At 48.5% G+C, this 17586-nt stretch overlaps 1 protein-coding gene across 1 annotated transcript; it reads left to right on the top strand.

Annotated features, from left to right (window-relative positions):
• The first annotated feature begins 76 nt into the window (after positions 1–76).
• Positions 77–9446, top strand: RPUSD4 (RNA pseudouridine synthase D4). The gene is given in 7 exon segments (NM_001015616.1): positions 77–269; positions 643–808; positions 2017–2218; positions 6401–6494; positions 6572–6716; positions 7950–8047; positions 8751–9446. Coding segments are annotated over 7 exon segments (1134 nt in total). The 5' UTR covers positions 77–80; the 3' UTR covers positions 8991–9446.
• Positions 9447–17586: the final 8140 nt, after the last annotated feature.

The raw sequence follows: 17586 nt of genomic DNA, 5'->3' as shown, positions 1-17586 counted from the left end.
CCGCCCACCTGCCCTCCCGCTGGCCCTTTTGTTGCTCTCCCCTGGGCGTGGCCTTGCCTCGCCCCTCCCTTCTCGGCAAGATGGTGGCGCCCGGCTGTAGCGTGCCGGGCCTCTGGGTCCGGGGCTTCGGGCAGTGTCTCGGGAGTCTCTTCACCCTCTTCTCAAAGCCACTTTGTTCCGCTGCTGCTGCTGCCTCTCAGCCCCTGGATGCTCAGCGATTAGCAGAGAGACTCCGGGCCCAGAAACAGCAACAAAAGACGAAGGAGCCGGTGAGTCCAGAAGGACCACAACTCCCAAGAGGCAGTGCGCTCACTGGGGTGAGGGAGGGAGGTAGGCGGGTCCTCTGACACCTGTCAGGTAAATGTCGAGGGCTTGTGGCGGGAGAACTGGGAGAAAGCGAAGGGGACAGCTCAGCAGGGTGCAGGATCTTCCTGTGGGCTGGGTCTTTGGCTCCTGCCGACCCCGGCCTTAAGCCCTACTTGGGTACCAGTGGGACAGACACGCACCCCTGCTCTCAAATTATACTCTAGGAAGGCGCTCATCTAGTGCAGAGATACAGGCATTCCCTTCCCAAATTCTCACCCAGATTTAGTGAAAGACCTCCTCACCGGACATTGACCGTCTCTCCTTCTCTCCCCCTAGGCGCCCACAAACCCTGTTCAGCGGAGAGTGCGAGAACTAGTGCGGTTCACAGAGCAGCTGCAGCGCGTCCACCCCAACGTGCTGGCTAAGGCGCTGAGCCGGGGAATTGTCCATCAGGACAAGGAACTTGTGGTCATCAATAAGCCCTACGGTCTCCCTGTGCACGGTGAGGAGCACGTGGCGGGGAAGGGGGAGGGGCGCTGCTGCTTTCTGTTACAGGGAAGGGTAACTCTGACATTACTCCTGGGGCTTTCTGAAGCTTTGCTTTCAGAGTAATTAAACTTTTGTAGGGATACTGACCTATGTAAGGCATCAGAGAGGATACAGAGATAAAGAAGACGGTCCCCATCTTCCAAGCATCTGGCAGCCAGCAGTATGGAATTTGCTGTGTGCCAGCCTCCACCAGGGATTGCTATAGAGGACCAAGGCTGTGTAGTTCCTGTCTTCAAATTATTTTCCATCAAAATTGGGAAAAAGGGTATAACGTGTGTTGGTGTATAACTAGCAAAACCCCAGGGCACCTCGACCTTAATGGACACCCTGATGTTTTTATTTTCAGAGATAGCTAGAGTGAGTCAGGAAAGATTGACAGAAAAAATGCATTTGTGGAAGGGGTTTTGCTGGAGGAAAAGGCATGTTTTAGCTAGAAGTACAAACGCTTTGGGGGGGAGATACAGAGATGGTTGTACATGAAAACAGGGAATTAAGTTAGACATTGTCTAGTGCTTTGTATTTTTCTCTCTTGATCCTTCCATTAAGTTTCTTGCCTTTTCGTTCCCCATGAAATAATTATTATCTTGATATTTACATTTTGTAGATAAGAAAACTAAAAGTTGAAAAGGGTAAATAATCTAAGGTCAGTGGCTAGTTAGGAGGCTCCATAGAGTGGAACCCAGGAATGCCCATCCTTTCAACTCCTCGGTAATGCCTCAGGAGGGCCTGATGGTCTTACATTTCTCACTAGGGTTTACTTGGCAGATTCTCGAACCTGTGTTTATATAGTGAAATATCAGACCTCATTTTGGTTGCTAATTTTAGTTTGAGTACATAAGTACCTTTAAAAAATTGTTTATGTGTGAGGAGAAAGCCACATAACCTGGGATCTTGTTTCTTAAACTTTATTATGCATGTAAGTCACTTGGGCGTTTTGTTAAAATGCAGAGTTTGACTCATTATCTGGGTTGGGGGGGGCCTGAGATTCCTTTCTAGCAGGTTCCCCGGGCATACCGACATGTTGCTAGTCCCTGGACCACACTTCAGTTTTACTGCCCTCAAGAGCATCTGCTGTTAATCCAATAATCTGCTTTTCCCAAGTCGAGGTCTTTGATGGGATCTTTCCCTGGCCACTCAGATCTCTGGCTCTTTCCTTCTCAGGTGGCCCTGGGGTCAAGCTCTGCATCAGTGATGTACTGCCTGTCCTGGCAAAGATACTCCATGGCCCCAAGGCAAAGCCGCTGCACCTGTGCCATCGGCTGGACAAGGAAACCACAGGTGTAATGGTGTTGGCTTGGGAAAAAGAAGTGGCGCATCAAGTCCAAGAGCTGTTTAGAACCCGTCAGGTGACAAAGAAGTACTGGTATGAAACCTGTCGCTAGCGGTCGAGGTGGTATAGGGCCTCTTTCATTTCTTCAGCTCTTACATCAGGAATCCCTGGTGACAGAAGGCACTGTCTTAGGATCTCTGGACATATAAAAATTATAGGAAATAGATTTAGTGCTTAGACTATTAGAGTCTGATAGTATGCTGCTGCTGCTAAGTCGCCTCAGTCGTGTCCGACTCTGTGCGACCCCATAGACAGCAGCCCACCAGGCTCCCCTGTCCCTGGGATTCTCCAGGCAAGAACACTTGGGTAGGTTGCCATTTCCTTCTCCAATGCATGAAAGTGAAAAGTGAAAGTGAAGTCGCTAAGTCGTGCCCGACTCTTAGCGACCCCATGGACTGTAGCCAGCCAGGCTCCTCCATCCATGGGATTTTCCAGGCAAGAGGACCGGAGTGGAGTGGTTCCTAATTATGGCTGTATATAAAAATTATTAAAAACTAATTATGCAAGTAATATGATTTGATTGTTGTGGTAAAATGTCAGACAGCATGGATAAAGCAAAAAAAAAGTCCTGGAGAATTCACTCATTCTATTATTCTCGTTCCTTCTCTTGGGGTTGTTTGGTTTTTATTCCTGTGGAGCTTACTCATCCTATTTACATACATGTCTGATGCAGGTTCGATCCCTGAGTTGGGCAGATCCGCTGGAGGAGGGCATAACGACCCACTCCAGTATTCTTGCCTGGGAAATCCCATGGACAGAGGAGCCTGGCGGGCTACAGTCCACGGGTTGCAAAGAGCAGGACATGATGGAGTGAGTGAGCACACTGATGTGTACACTGTGTGTGTGTGTGTGTGTGTGTGACATTGTACAGTTTACACTGTGCTTTTCCGACTTAACTCTTCGTCTGTAGGCTCTTTCCACGTTGGTGCATGTAGATTTACCTCAGTTTGTATTTATTTGGCTGTGCTGGGTCTTAGTTGCGGTGTGCGGGATCTTTGATCTTTGCTGTGGCATGTGGAGTCTTCAGTTGCAGCTTAGGAACTCTGAATTGTGGCATGTGGGATCTAATTCCCTGACCAGGGATCGAACTCAGGCCCCCGCCATTAGACCACCAGAGAAGTCCCAATCTTAGTAGTTTTTTTAATGTATATAATTTATTTATTTTTTAATTGAAGGATAATTGCTTTACAGAATTTTGTTGTTTTCTGTCAAACCTCAACATGAATCAGCCATAGGTATATGTATATCCCCTCCCTCCCATCTCCCTCCCTATCCCACCCCTCTAGGTTGATACAGAGCTCCTGTTTGAGTTTGCTGAGACATACAGCAAATTCCCATTGGCTATCTGTTTTACATATGGTAATGTCAGTTTCTATGTTACTCTCTCCATACATCTCACCCTCTCCTCCCCTCTCCGCATGTCCATAAATCTATTCTCTATGTCTCTTTCTCCATTGCTGTCCTGCAAATAAATGCTTCAGTACCATCTTCGAGTCCGTACATATGCGTTAGTGTGTGATATTTATCTTTCCCTTTCTGATTTACTTCACTCTGTATAATAGGCTCCAGGTTCATCCACCTCATTAGAACTGACTCAAATGCGTTCCTTTTTATAGCCGAGCAGCATTCCATTGTGTATATGTACCACAACTTCTTTATCCGCTCCTCTGTCAATGGACATCTAGGTTGCTTCCGTGTTCTAGCTATTGTAAATAGTGCTGCAATGAACAGTGGGACATATGTGTCTTTTTCAATTTTGCCAACCTTAGTTTTTTAATAGAAGAAAGGTACATGAGCAAAAACGAAACCACTCCTATCCCCCATCTACTCTATTTCCTGTTCCTGAAGCAGTTACTGTTGCTAGTGTCTCGTGTAAACTTGTCGCATTATGTGGGACATGTGTAAGCAGATGATTGTGTGGCAGCGTATTTCGCATTGCTTTGCGATCTGCTCTTTTCACTTGGACGGTATATCTTGGAGGGCCTTTTGTGTTGCACAGTTAGAGCCGTCTCCTTTAAAATGGCTCTATTGTATGTATTCGTTGTGTGGATATGTCATAACTTCCTTATTGATGTTTAAGTAGTTTTCCATTTTTCAAAGCCTCTTGCAAAGAATATGTGAGTATATCCTTAGGACAGATGCCCAGAAATGGAATTGCTGGGTTGAAGGGTGCACACTTTATAAAATTTGAATGGTTACTACCCAAGTTGCTCTCCAAAATGATGCTGCTGCTGCCTCTATGTCACTTCAGTCGTGTCCGACTCTGTGCGACCCCATAGACGGCAGCCCACCAGGCTCCCCCATCCCTGGGATTCTCCAGGCAAGAACACTGGAGTGGGTTGCCATTTCCTTCTCCAATGCATGAAAGCGAAAAGTGAAAGTGAAGTCGCTCAGTCGTGTCCGACTCTTAGTGACCCCATGGACTGCAGCCTACCAGGCTCCTCCATCCACGGGATCCAGGCAAGAGCACTGGAGTGGGGTGCCATTGCCTTCTCCACCAAAATGATGATGTCAGTTTTTATTCCCACTAGCCGTGATGGTATCCACTTCCCATTATGCCTGACCAATTCACTTTTAAAAGGTTTGCCACTCTGATGGGTAAAAAATATATATATTTTATTTTCTGTTTCCCTGTTAACTAGTGATGTTGGCTGGTTTTGTGTGTGTGTGTGTGTGTGTGTGTTTATCGATGGTTTTAGTTTTCCTTTCTGTGAGCAGACTGTTTTCTTTTGCCTGTGTTCTATAAGGTTATTATTTTATTTTTGATTGGTGAGCATTCTTTTCATATTTTGGATGTTAGTCCTTTTTGTATTATAGATTTTGAAGTTGCTTTGCTATCTTGGGAATCTTAAAAAAAATCTATATGCTTGAAACTCACCCACAGAGGTTCTGATTCATAAGTCTGGTGGGTGTGAGGTTTAGGTATCTGTGTCTTTAAAAAGCTCCACAAATGACTCTGATGAGGAATGAAGTTTTAAGAATCACCTCAGTGAGAGATGACAGATAATGGAGCAAGTTTAGCATGGTAGCTAAATGCTCAGAAAGATCTGTGTTCAGCTCTCACCTGTGTTATTTACCAGTGTGAGACTTTAGGTAAGTTATTGAACCCCTCTTACTAGATTTGGGATTCTTTGAGAGCAGGGATTTTTTTTTTCCTTTCCTTTTTTTGTTGGGGCATGCGGTGTACACAGTGTGGCTTAGGGAATTTTCCCAACCCGGCTTTGAACCCATGCCCCCTGCAGTGGAAGCACAGAGTCTTAACCACTGGGTGGCCAGGGAAGGCTGGCCAGTAGGGATCTTTGTCTTATTCATCCATATAAAACCAGTGCCTACCTAAATCGGTGCCTGTTTACACTCAGTGAATATTTATTGGCTGAACGTTTTTGAGCAGGAGCGTTAGGTCATTAGGAAGGGTCATCTGGTGGTTATAAATCAGTGTAAGTATGGTAGAATGCATCAGACAGCAGTCTAAACTGCTACCAACCTGCAGCTGGGTGTCCAGAGTGTGAGATGTCATATCTGAGAGGGCTTTTGACTCCTGGGCCAGCAATTCTGTGTTAGGCTGATTGACCTGGAGGAGGTGTAAACGTAAGGACAAATCAGAGTCTTCTACCTGTCTGCAGTGTGATGGACCTCCAACAAGAGAGGTTGGGAGTGAGTTACTGAACTGCGTTTGGGGTTCCTGTGACTTTTAGAACACATTTCCTCCCTGTTTCATTTACCTGGCAAATAGAGCAGGAGCAGTCCTATGAGTTTTTCATTCAGTTCATTTTATTTATTCATTTGTTTCCTATGCAACTTGAATTTACCATCTTTTATCCTTAAAAAAAAAAGATATAAAAGATACAAAACTATATTATCCCCCTTTAAAATGAAACTGCCCATACTTAGTTTTAAAGGCTGGATGAAAGACCATGTTACTAATATAATTGTTTTTGTTTGTTTTCCTGCTCTCTCCGCACCACCCCACCCCCCACCCCCCCGCCCCAGTATTCTGCAATCAGCATATTTACTTTAGTAGCAGAAAAGATAGGTTTGTAAGAATAGTGATAGCTGTCAGGCCAAGCGCTATACCAAGAGATTTGGGACCCTCTGACCCTCAGAACTCACTACAGTAGTGCAGAAAGTCCAGCATGAAACCTCTAAGTAGCCGAATAACCAAGGAGCAAATCCCTCATCTTCATGGCTCAGGCCAGGGTTTGTGTGTCCCCGCAGGGCCATCACCGTGCGCGTCCCGGTGCCTGAAGCGGGAGTCGTGGACATCCCCATCGTCGAGAAGGAGGCGCAGGGCCAGCAGCATCACCACAAGGTGGGTGCGTGAGCACTTCTGGAGGGACGGGTTTTCTGCTCGTCTTTGAAGTCACATCTCGATTTCTTTGGCTGCAGATGACGCTGTCCCCGAGCTACCGCATGGACGACGGGAAGATGGTGAGGGTGCGGAGCAGCCGGAACGCACAGCTGGCAGTGACTCAGTACCGGGTGCTGAGCAGCAGCCTGTCCGCCGCCCTCTTGGAGCTCCAGCCTATCACGGGTGAGGGCGCCGCTGTTCGGCAGCCGGCAGAGCCGCGGGGCTCCTCAGGGCTTCACGCAGGGCCTTGTGCTGGGCCCCGCCCTGCCTCTGAGCCCCCGGGATTATGGGCCGCTGAGGTTGTACCAGAGTGTGCTTCCGGTGCTGATCCAAGGCTGGGAGCTCCCATGAGGATGTGAAAAACAGTAGCATAAGAATATGAACAGTTTGCTTACGTTTATTTAAAAATTTGCAAACGGGTTCCTCAAAAAGATGTCTGTCCACCGCTGTTCATAGCGGCGCTATACACAGTAGCGAAAAGGTGAACACAACCCACATGTCCGTCAGCAGATGATTGGAAAGACACGGTGGTACTTCATGCATGAAATATTACCCAGCCATAGAAAGGAAGGAGGTTCTGACATGTGCTTCAGCTGGATCAAACCTTATAGACATTAGCTAAATTAAAGAAGCCCAGCACAAAAGGGCACACGCTGTATGATTCCACTTATGTGAGATACCTGGAGTCCTCAGGTTCCTAGAGACGGGTAGCAGAGTGGTGGCTACAGGGGCTGGAGGGAGGAGGGGGTGGGGAGTTATGGTTTTTGGGGACAGGGTTTCAGTTTAGGGCGAAAGGGTTCTGGAGATGGACAGTGGTGATGGTTGCAGAACAATGTGAATGTACTTAATGCCACTGAACTGAACGCTTAAAAAGGATTAAAATGGTAAACCTTGGGACTTCCCTGGTGGTCCAGTGGTTAGGACTTCAAGCTTCCACTGCGGGAGCACATATGCCATGCCTGGTTGGGGAACTTAGGTCCTGCATGCCATGCTGTGCAGCCTTTAAAAGAAGAGAGAATTCCTAATGCACTACTTTCAAATTCTGTTTTTAAAAAAAGTTCAAATTTTATGTATATTTTGCCATAATATAAAAATAAATGTGCCAAGTAGTACTATTTAATGTTATACGATACAGTTATTTTTTACAAAAGCAAAAAGCACGGCAGCGATAGACCTCAAGTTGATCGGAGTGGTTATGTGTGGTGCAAAGGGAACTGTGACGGGGAGGGGTACTTAGAGGCTTAACAGTATTATTTCCTAATAGCTTATCATTTGTTATATTATCCTTTACACTTCATTGTAGCTGGGGTTTTGCCAATTTTACTGTGCTTTGATTTAATATGATTAGAAGCAGATGCTGCCAGTAGTATCGTTTCTATGGCTACTCATAAGTCTCCTCCCTTTCTCTTTTTAAAGGAATAAAACATCAGCTTCGCGTTCACATGTCTTTTGGGTTGGATTGCCCAATCCTTGGTGATCACAAGTACTCAGACTGGAACAGGCTGGCCCCCCAGGTAATATCTTTTTGGCCCAAGATGCAACAGAATAAGGGAGAAAACTTATGCTTTCCCCTTGTTAAATCCCTAATGTCAGTTGCAGCAAAGGCGTGTTGATTATTTTCAGACACAGCGCCCTGCCAGCTGGGCTTCCCTGGTGGCTCAGCAGTAAAGAATCCACCTGCAGTGCAGGAGACATGGGGGTCGCGGGTTCAATCTGTGGTTCGTTAAGATCCCCTGGAGGAGGGCATGGCAACCCATTCCAGTATTCTTCCCTGGAGAATCCCATGGACAGAGAAGCCTGGCAGGCTACACTCCATGGGGTCACAAAGAGTCTGACACTACTAAGCAACTAAACAACAATAATCCTGCTAGCTCTTTAGGTTAGGGAGGAATTCAGAAGCAGACAGGAGACTTTCTGAAGGCTCAAAGCAGCCTTTCATGCTATTGCTAGAGTCTTGGTGGAAACTTGTTTTTCACTGTTACAGCTCATTCTCTTGGAAAGCCAGAGAACTGGCCAAAGAGAGCTTTCCCAATGTGGTGGGTTTTCTGTCACGTGGGTTCTGAACCCTTCCTAGAGACGGCCCTGAAGCAGGCTGTCCCTCACTGTGTCATCCAGTGGGGATCAGTGATGGGGCCCCGGAAGTGGAAGTCTTCTACCCCTGGCTGCTGGTCAGAGGCACCGCCAGCCCGGCTCTCACGAGCTCTTTCCTTTGTGCAGAAGCTGTCTGCCGGGATCCTGAAGAAGCTGGGGCTGCAGCAGTCCAAGGCCCGCCACCTCCCCCTGCACCTGCACGCCTGCCAGCTGACCCTGCCTGCCCTGCAGCCCCAGAAGGAAGAACTCACGTTGCTCTGCAGGCCTCCTCGCTACTTTGTTAACTCCCTGCGCCGTCTGGGCTTAAAGATGCCGAGTCGGGACCACAGTGCGGACGAGGAAGCCGCACGGCCAGGAGCCCAGTGAAGACGGTCGGGCAGTCTGCCCTGAATTCTTCACTTTGTTTAAGGGACTCTGCCGACTTCTCACCGGGGCCAGACTCCAGAAGAGCCAGGTGTGAAGAGTTGGAGAAACCGCTGCTTCGGGGCTTTTACTGGAGGCTAGCATCTGTTTCCCACCACTCTGGTCACACTCTGGGAAAGCCAGCAGGCAGCTTCCCTGCCTCCGAGGCAACAGGAGTCCAGGATCAGGAGAGCTAAAGCCCGAGATTGCTGATCAGGCATGGTTTTTACCCAGCAATGAAGCACTTGATCTATCAGGACGGTTCCTGTGGTTGGAGAGAACGTGATGGTTATCTAGCTCAGAGAGGGATTCAGGAGCAGTTTCTGTCCTCATGGAGTCACAGGACTGCTCAGCAAAGCCTTTCTGCTTGATTTGTTCAGTCCCAGATTTTTAAAAATATTATTGGAGTTTGATCGCTTTACAATGCTGCGTTATTTTTTGCTGTACCACCAAGTGAATCAGCTCTATGTATACATACATCCCCTCCCTCTTGAGCCTCCCAGCCTCCCATCCCACCCCTCTAGGTCATCGCAGAGCACCAAGCTGAGCTCCCTGTGCTATACAACTGCCTTCCGCTAGCTGTCTACATTTTCCAGGTGGTAATGTACATATGTCAGTGCTACTTCCCAGTTCGTGCCACCCTCTCCTTCCCACCCCGTTTCTACATGTTCATGCTCTACATCTTCATCTCCATTCCTGCCGGGCAAATAGGTTCAGCTGTGCCGTTTTTCTAGATTCCATCTATATACATTAATACACGATGTTTGTTTTTCTGATTTCATTCTGTATGACAGTCTCTAGGTCCATCCACATCATTACAGATAACCCAGTTTCTTTCATTTTTATGTGTAATATTCCACTGCATATATGTACACGTCTTTATCCATTCATCTGTTGATGGATCAGTCAAAGATTGTGTAGACAGTCATCACGAACAACAAGGCTTCTCGCCTGGCTCAGCCCAGGAGCCTTGCTGTGCACGTGATCATGGAGCCTGTGAGGGGTGTTCAGTGAGCAAGGAAGGCAGGTGTAAACAACGGGCAGTAACAAAAGCACGTGGAGCAGGCAGGGTGTTAGGCCGTGGTGGGAGCCGTGATGGGAGCACCCATATACCTAAAGAGGGCAGCAGTTAGCTCCAGCTGAGTGTCACTCTGGGGGAACAGATTTCATAACGTTTTTCAGAGTGAGGAAACCCAGCCATTCATGTGAAATCTGCCAGCATCTCGCTAGCTAAGTCAGGATTTAGTTAGCTTGGGTAGGCTGCTGCTGCTGCTAAATCGCTTTAGTCATGGCCGACTCTGTGCAACCCCATAGATGGCAGCCCACCAGGCTCCCCTGTCCCTGGGATTCTCCAGGCAAGAACACTGGAGTGGGTTGCCATTTCCTTCTCCAGTGCATGAAAGTGAAAAGTGAAAGGGAAGTTGTTCAGTCGTGTCTGACTCTTAGCGACCCCATGGACCGCAGCCTACCAGGCTCCTCCATCCATGGGATTTTCCAGGCAAGAGTACTGGAGTGGGGTGCCATTGCCTTCTCCGTTGGATAGGCTAGCAGATCCTATTTGCAGGTTGGGTTTCATCTTCAGGCTGTCTGTTTGCAGTCTGTGTTTAAAGACTGGTGTAGATGTTTGGGAACGGGCCATCTTGAGAGTTCTGCATCAGTGTTTGACGTTTTAGCTTCATGTAGCATCTGTCCTTTCTAGACTAGGGGATGGCTTTGGTTAGTCTGTAAACACTATAGTTAGTGTTGTGAAGGAGCTGCCATTTCTCGAATCTTCGTTGTTTCAGAAGCAAGCCTGTCCTTGGGTCTCAGGCAGCTGAGCCAAGCACCACTTGGAGGAAAATGATTTTAACCGCTCCTCTTAGTGGTCTGGCTCGCTCCTGTCTGGATTTTTGCAGCAGTACAATCTTGCAAACAAATACACCTCATGTTACCTTGGCTGAGCTGAGAAAACTTGGAATGATGACAGAGTTGGGGAGGGACCCCATTAGGTGCTCTCTCTGTGTTGAAAACAACTTTCTAAACCCACTTTCCTGTTCGCATAATACTGTTACCCTGCACCACGGACTTAACCTTAGAAGCACAGACGAGGTCACTATGTGTGCTCCACAGCAAGAGAAGCCACCGTAACGAGAAGCCCGCACATCACAACCCCACTCGCCGCAACTAGAGAAAACCCCCGCACAGCAACCAAAACACAGTGCATCTAAAAATAAGTTAATTAAAAAAATTTTAAGTGTTTTTAAAAAAAAATATTCAAGGTGCCAGGTTTGGGGGTAGCATCTCCTGAACCCCATCACCAAATAGCTACAAAGTCAGGGGTTCCCATTACCTTCTCAGACTGGATAATCCTCTGGAACAACTCTCAAAACTCAGCTATACTTGCTATTGCAGTTTTTGTTACGGCAATAAACGAGGAGGCTCATGGGGTGGAGGTCTGTGAGAGTCCCAGACACGAAGCTACCCTGGCCCCTCCCTGGGGATTCAGGACTACAGCCCTCCAGGTACGCAGAGGGTGCCAACCTTAAAGGTCACATAAGCTTCGTCTGGAGTCTTGGGGTTTCATCATATCAGCAAGATTGATTAGATCACTGATTATTGAACTCAGTCCAACTCTCCATCTCTAATCACATGGTTGGTCTATTGACATACCATTGACAGGCTGCACCCGGACACACCCCAGGGGTTACACAAAGTGTCAGGACCCATCCTAAGTAACAAAGACACTCCTATCATTCCAGAGATTCAGAGGCTTCCTCCCAGGAGGCAGGGACACAAGCCAGGCAAATTCCTTACTGCACAACACTTGCCCCTTGCACTCCTGTTCCTGGAGTCATCTCCATGTCCTAGGTGGGGACCCCTTCACCTTCCGGGCTCCTTGGTGGCTGGCTGTATACGCCTCCGTCCTTACTGCACAACACTTGCCCCTTGCACTCCTGTTCCTGGAGTCATCTCCATGTCCTAGGTGGGGGCCCCTTCACCTTCCGGGCTCCTTGGTGGCTGGCTGTATACGCCTCCGTCAGCTACAGCCTTAAGGTTCTCTTGGACCAGTGGCCTTGAAATACTTCACTTCCTTTCTCGCACCCCACTCGGCACACCCTTATCTGCTGTGATCCAGGGCAGTGAGAATGGGGTTTTAATCAAGCCTGATCACCCGGGAGAGTGAAACTCCACTTTCCTGGGGGTGTTCTCTGCTGTGCTCCCAGTCACAATAAACTGTTTGTGCTCAGTCATGTCCAATTCTTTGCTACCCCACGGACTGTAGCCTGCCAGGCTCCTCTGTCCATGGAATTTCCCAGGCAAGACTAATGGACTGACTTGCCATTTCCTCCTCCAGGGGATCTTCTTCACCCAGAGGTGGAACCTGAGTCTCCTGCCTCTCTTTCCTTGCAGGAGGATTCTTTACTGCTTAACCATCAGGGAGGCCTTGGGGGGCACAGTAAACAGGCTCCAAATACTGCTGGGGAGAGTGGTTAGAGCTGATGCGGTTGATACGGGTGGGGTAGGGGGAGGATCTAGGGTGACTCCCGGGGAGCCTATCCTGAATTGCCAGGTAGATGAGGTGGGTTACCGTAAACAGAGGATGAAGAGGTTTGGGGGGCCCCTCCCAGCCTGTGTCAGTGCTGTCATATAGCCGTGTATACAAAGGGGCACTGCTGCTGCTGCTAAGTCACTTCAGTCGTGTCCGACTGTGCTACCCCACAGATGGCAGCCCACCAGGCTCCCCCGTCCCTGGGATTCTCCAGGCAAGAATACTGGAGTGGGTTGCCATTTCCTTCTCCAATGCATGAAAGTGAAAAGTGAAAGTGAAGTCGCTCAGTCGTGTCCGACTCTCAGCGATCTCATGGACTGCAGCCTACCAGGCTCCCCCGTCCATGGGATTTTCCAGGCAAGAGTACTGGAGTGGGGTTCCATTGCCTTCTCTGAGAGGGGCACTGGGGGAGGGCAATTACCCCATGTGCCCTGAGCACCGAAAAGTGCTCATCACTCCATACTTCCTGCCGCATATCCTAATAATTCCCCATAATTATACCTGTCTCCTCCTTTCTCGTGGGCAGGCATGGTGCTTTCCTCTTTGGCCCCCAAGCCCTATACCTGTAAACTCTTGAAAAGTGACTACTGAACAGTAAGGCAGTCCCCCAACTCTGGTAGCTCTCAGTCTCTGGATCTAGATGGGTTTTCAGTTCAAATGATGGCTCTGATAGTTATTGGCTGACTGTGGATAATTTATTTAACTTATCTGAGCCTCAATTCGTGCACCTGCAAAATGGGCATAATAACAGTACCTCTATGACACAGATATTTTGAAGGATTAATTAAAACAACTCATATTAAGTTCTCAGAAGAGTTCCTGACAGATGGCAAGGACCCAATTAATGTAATAATAGGTTGTGTGTGCGTGTGCTCAGTCACTAAATTGTATCTGATTCTTTATAATCCCCTGGACTGTAGCTCATGACACTTCTCTGTCCATGGAATTCTCCAGGCAAGAATACTGGAGTGGGTTGCCATTTTCTCCTCCAGGGGATCTTCCTGACCCAGGCATTGAACCTGTGTCTCCTACATTGGCAGGCAGATTCTTTACTACTGAACCACCTGGGAATCTGGTAATGTTAGGTTAAAGCAGGTTAAATTTGCCATTTTTATTGAGATGGTATTCACATGCTATAAAATTCACCCATTTAAACGTGTAGAATTCAGTGGCTTTAGTACATTCACCCCAATCTAATTTCAGAATACTTTAATTCTCACAAAAAAGAAACTCAATATCCATTTTTAAATTAATGTATCTCCTTTTGCTTGTTGTGCTTTTGATGTCATATATTTAAAAATTGCCTAATCCAAATTCAGAGATTTACCTGTTTTTCCCTCTTAATAGTTTTCTAGGTTTAGCTCTTACATTTTGGGACTATCAGTTCAGTTCAGTCTCTCAGTCACGTCCGACTCTATGAGACCCCATGGACTGCAGCACACAAGGCCTCCCTGTTCATCACCAACTCCCAGAGCCTACTCAGACTCATGTCCATTGAGTCAGTGATGCCATCCAACCATCTCATCGTCTGTCGTCCCCTTCTCCCACCTTAAGTCTTTCCCAGCATCAGGGTCTTTTCAAATGAGTCAGTTCTTTGTATCAGGTGGCCAAAGTATTTGAGCTTCAGTATCAGTCCTTCAAATGAATATTCATTACTGATTTCCTTTAGGATTTATAGTTAATTTAATTGGGTAAGATTTAGTTTTATTACAGTATTCCTACGAAAGAAGCAAAATGAGGAGTAATTGCAATTTCTCATTCTACCACCAAATGGCAGCAGTCTCCCAGATTTAGTCTCCCCTTCTGGCCTGAAAGCGGGAACAGGTTTTAATCAAGCATCTTCCACAACAGCGTTTTGCTGTTTTCCTCTAACCTCCAGATACTCTTGACATTGGCTTCCCCAGCGTTGTAAATCTCAGGCCTTTTATTTTTAAGTTAGTTTCAAACTTAAATTTTTCTGTTCTCTGGTGGAGAGTGAGACAGTGGAGGGAGGTCATGGTTTAGGCTCCCCAAGTGTATTCACTCTAGAATGAGACTCATAAACACTCAGTTATAAGAGGACTACAAGTTCACTACAGACATGTGGAAAGTATAATCAAGCTGCTCTCAGTTATGGAAAAGCCCAGACAGGAGTACATCTTAGGTGGGGCACAGTGACACCCAGCCCTTCAATGGGAGCACTGCCTTATCAGCCCCAGGTCTGTGTTATGGGGCCCCACCTGTGCACCAGGGGAGAAGCGTGAGAGAGAAGTAAAAGAGTAGGAATCTGAAAGGCCCACCTTCCTTTCGGGAATAAACACCTTCTGCTCTGACTCACCGGCCTCTCTTGCTGGTTTCTCAAAGTATTAGCAGTTCTGAGTTCCCTAAATCTGCCCGGGAGAGGTCTTGCTACTTCCTCACCCCACCACGTCCAGGCTTCCCAACTGTACACAGGGTTGAAGGGCCACCTTTGTCTGCCTCCCAGATGGCCTAGAGACAGCTGAATTTACCTGTGAATTCTGTTAACGGGACCTCTTCCATATTAGGCATGTTCCATTCATTTATAAGTCATGGCTGCGCTCAATTTTTCACTGTTTAAAATAAAAGCCTAATGGAAATATTCATTTACCCACCACGTGGTTGCAGAGCTCAGCTGAAATATCAAGCATGCTTAGCAGTTGAATGCTTTTATTTTGGCCCAATGTGTCGTAGTAAAAAATTGCAATCTCTTTGTTGATCGGAAGCACTCAGTGATATGTGTGATTAGTGATTAGTATGATTTTGACTAATAAAAGCAGGCCGATAAAATGTGATTTGATAAATAATGGGGGGAAATAAAGATGGCAGTTTTGGAGGTTGGGGCTGCACTGATGAGCTTCAGGTAGCCGACATGTGTGAGAGGCTGCTGCCCCTCCTTTCTTCCCTGCCCCCTCTACTCCCCACAGCCTTTCTCAAATGGGTTTCAGAGTCCTCAGGCTCCTGCCTCTTCCACACCTCCCACCTGCATCTGTGGGCCCTGAACCCCAGCATCAGAGCAGACCGTGCACCCCCTTTCCCCAACACCTGCTGACCAGTCTGTCCCGGGGTGAGTGTGGATGCAGGAGCGGGAGGCAGGGAGCCTCGAGCACCAGCTCTGATTGTGGGCGGGCACTGTGCTAACCCAGAGCCCGTCTCTCAACACTCTGGAAGCTATTACCATCTGTCCATCAGCAGCTTCAAGGAGCCAGGAGCCATGACCTGGACCATTCAGGGAGCGAGCGAGGGGATGGGCCCCCACTTTGATGTGAGCAACAGGGTCAGAGAGGGAGCAGGAGGTGAGGGCCAGGCCCAGGCTGCAGACAGCAATCTCCTCTCCAAGCTAGGCTTCTCCTCTCCCAGCCAGGCTTCCACAGTGACGCCAGCTTGCCTTCATCGCTCCTTTCCAGTCTCCCTGCTCTGGGGCCATGTCTCCACACAAGCCTCTGGGCTGCTCTGAGCTCCTGTTCCCACTTCTCCAACCCATGTCCCAATTGTGGACCCATCATTACCTGTCCGCACACCCTCCCTGGATGGGGAGTGAGGCAGTGGGAGGGCGGGAGGGGGTGGGTGGGGGACGAAGCAGGGAGCCCCTGGGGTGGGGGCCAAACCTGCTTGATTCTAAGAGGCAGGTGGTGACTGCTTCCTACAGGAAGCACAGGATCTGAAAGTCAGAGGAGAGAATCTTCCCTTCGGAACCAGGAACCGCAGGACTGGGAGGGGCCTCCACCTTCAGCTACACTTCTCGCAGGCCATGCCTAGCCTGGCCCTGCACGCTTGCATTCAAGGGGCACTACCTCCTGAGCTTCCCATGCTCACTGGTGGGGGGAGGAGATGGGAGAACAGGGAGGGAGAAAGATGGAGGACAGAAGGACAGAGGGAGAGAGCCATGGGTTCCCCTGGATGTGGCCCGAATTACACACATACACACACACATACACACACATACCTCCTACAGCCAGGCCTGAATGGCTGCCAGTTCATCCTGGCCCAGTCGGAGAGTCTGGCCTTTTTCCTGTCTAAAGTTACAGAATTTTCCAGAAGTTCCCTGGTTTTTTTTTTTTCTTCTGGACTCATAAACCAGATTTTCCCCTGTCCTTCTACTTCACTGGCCTAGAGAAGAAAAGCCAGAGAGAGAGAGCAAGTAGGCAGAGGGCCTGTGGTCTCACACCCATGGCTGACCTTTGTCTCTGTCCTTCCTACTTGGAGCTCCCGGAGCCTGAGTACCTGCAACACCAAAGCCTGTTGCCTGCACAGAGCCTCTTGCATGAGTTAACTTATTTGCATGCGTGCGTGCTAAGTCGCTTCGTGTCCATGGATGGTAGCCCGCGAGGCTCCTCTGTCCATGGGATTCCCCAGGCAAGAATGCTGGAGTCATCCCCAGAGTCCCAGGGGATGAAGAATAGCCCTGACTGTGCTGTCCTTTCTACAGCACAGGACTGGGAGAGGTCTCTACCTTCAGCTACACTGCTCGCCGGCAATGCCCAGCCTGGCCCTGCACACTTACTACAGTTTAGGGGAGACATAGGAAAGGAAGTTGACTCTTTATTTCCAGAAAGACTGGAGTCAAGCTGGTTCTGGAAGTTGCCAGGCAATGACCGAGCAGTTAGACCCCTAGGAGGGAATGTGAGGAGGCTGCAGTGTAGCTCAGGGGATCACCCTGAGAACAGAGTAAATACACTGGCGTGCCCCAAACTGGATAGCCCACTAAAGACGGAGCTGGAGACCATGTTGGGAGTGGAGGACACGGTGGTCACCTGCAGCCAAGCCCCCTCCCCTGCGCCCAGCCAGGAACTGGGTAGATTCCTGGGTAGAGCACAGCGTCACGGGCAGCCCCCAAAGGGCTTCGGATCCCTTGAGAGGTGTGCAGCTGATCTGTAGGTGCTGATATGAAGTCAGGACTCTTGGGTTCCTGATTTGAAGGTCAGAAGCCCAAGATGCCAGGGCTAAAGGAACCCCCAAGATCCGGCATCAAATCCTTCCTGGAATCAGAGGAGGAGGGATGAGTTTGCTCTATCAAAAGCGTTCTTTCCTTCC

Source organism: Bos taurus, chromosome 29, assembly GCF_002263795.3.
Source record: "Bos taurus isolate L1 Dominette 01449 registration number 42190680 breed Hereford chromosome 29, ARS-UCD2.0, whole genome shotgun sequence".
Classification (NCBI taxonomy): Eukaryota; Metazoa; Chordata; class Mammalia; order Artiodactyla; family Bovidae; genus Bos; species Bos taurus.
Note: the sequence above shows the minus strand (reverse complement) of the source record. Positions and strands in the feature narration are given on the sequence as shown.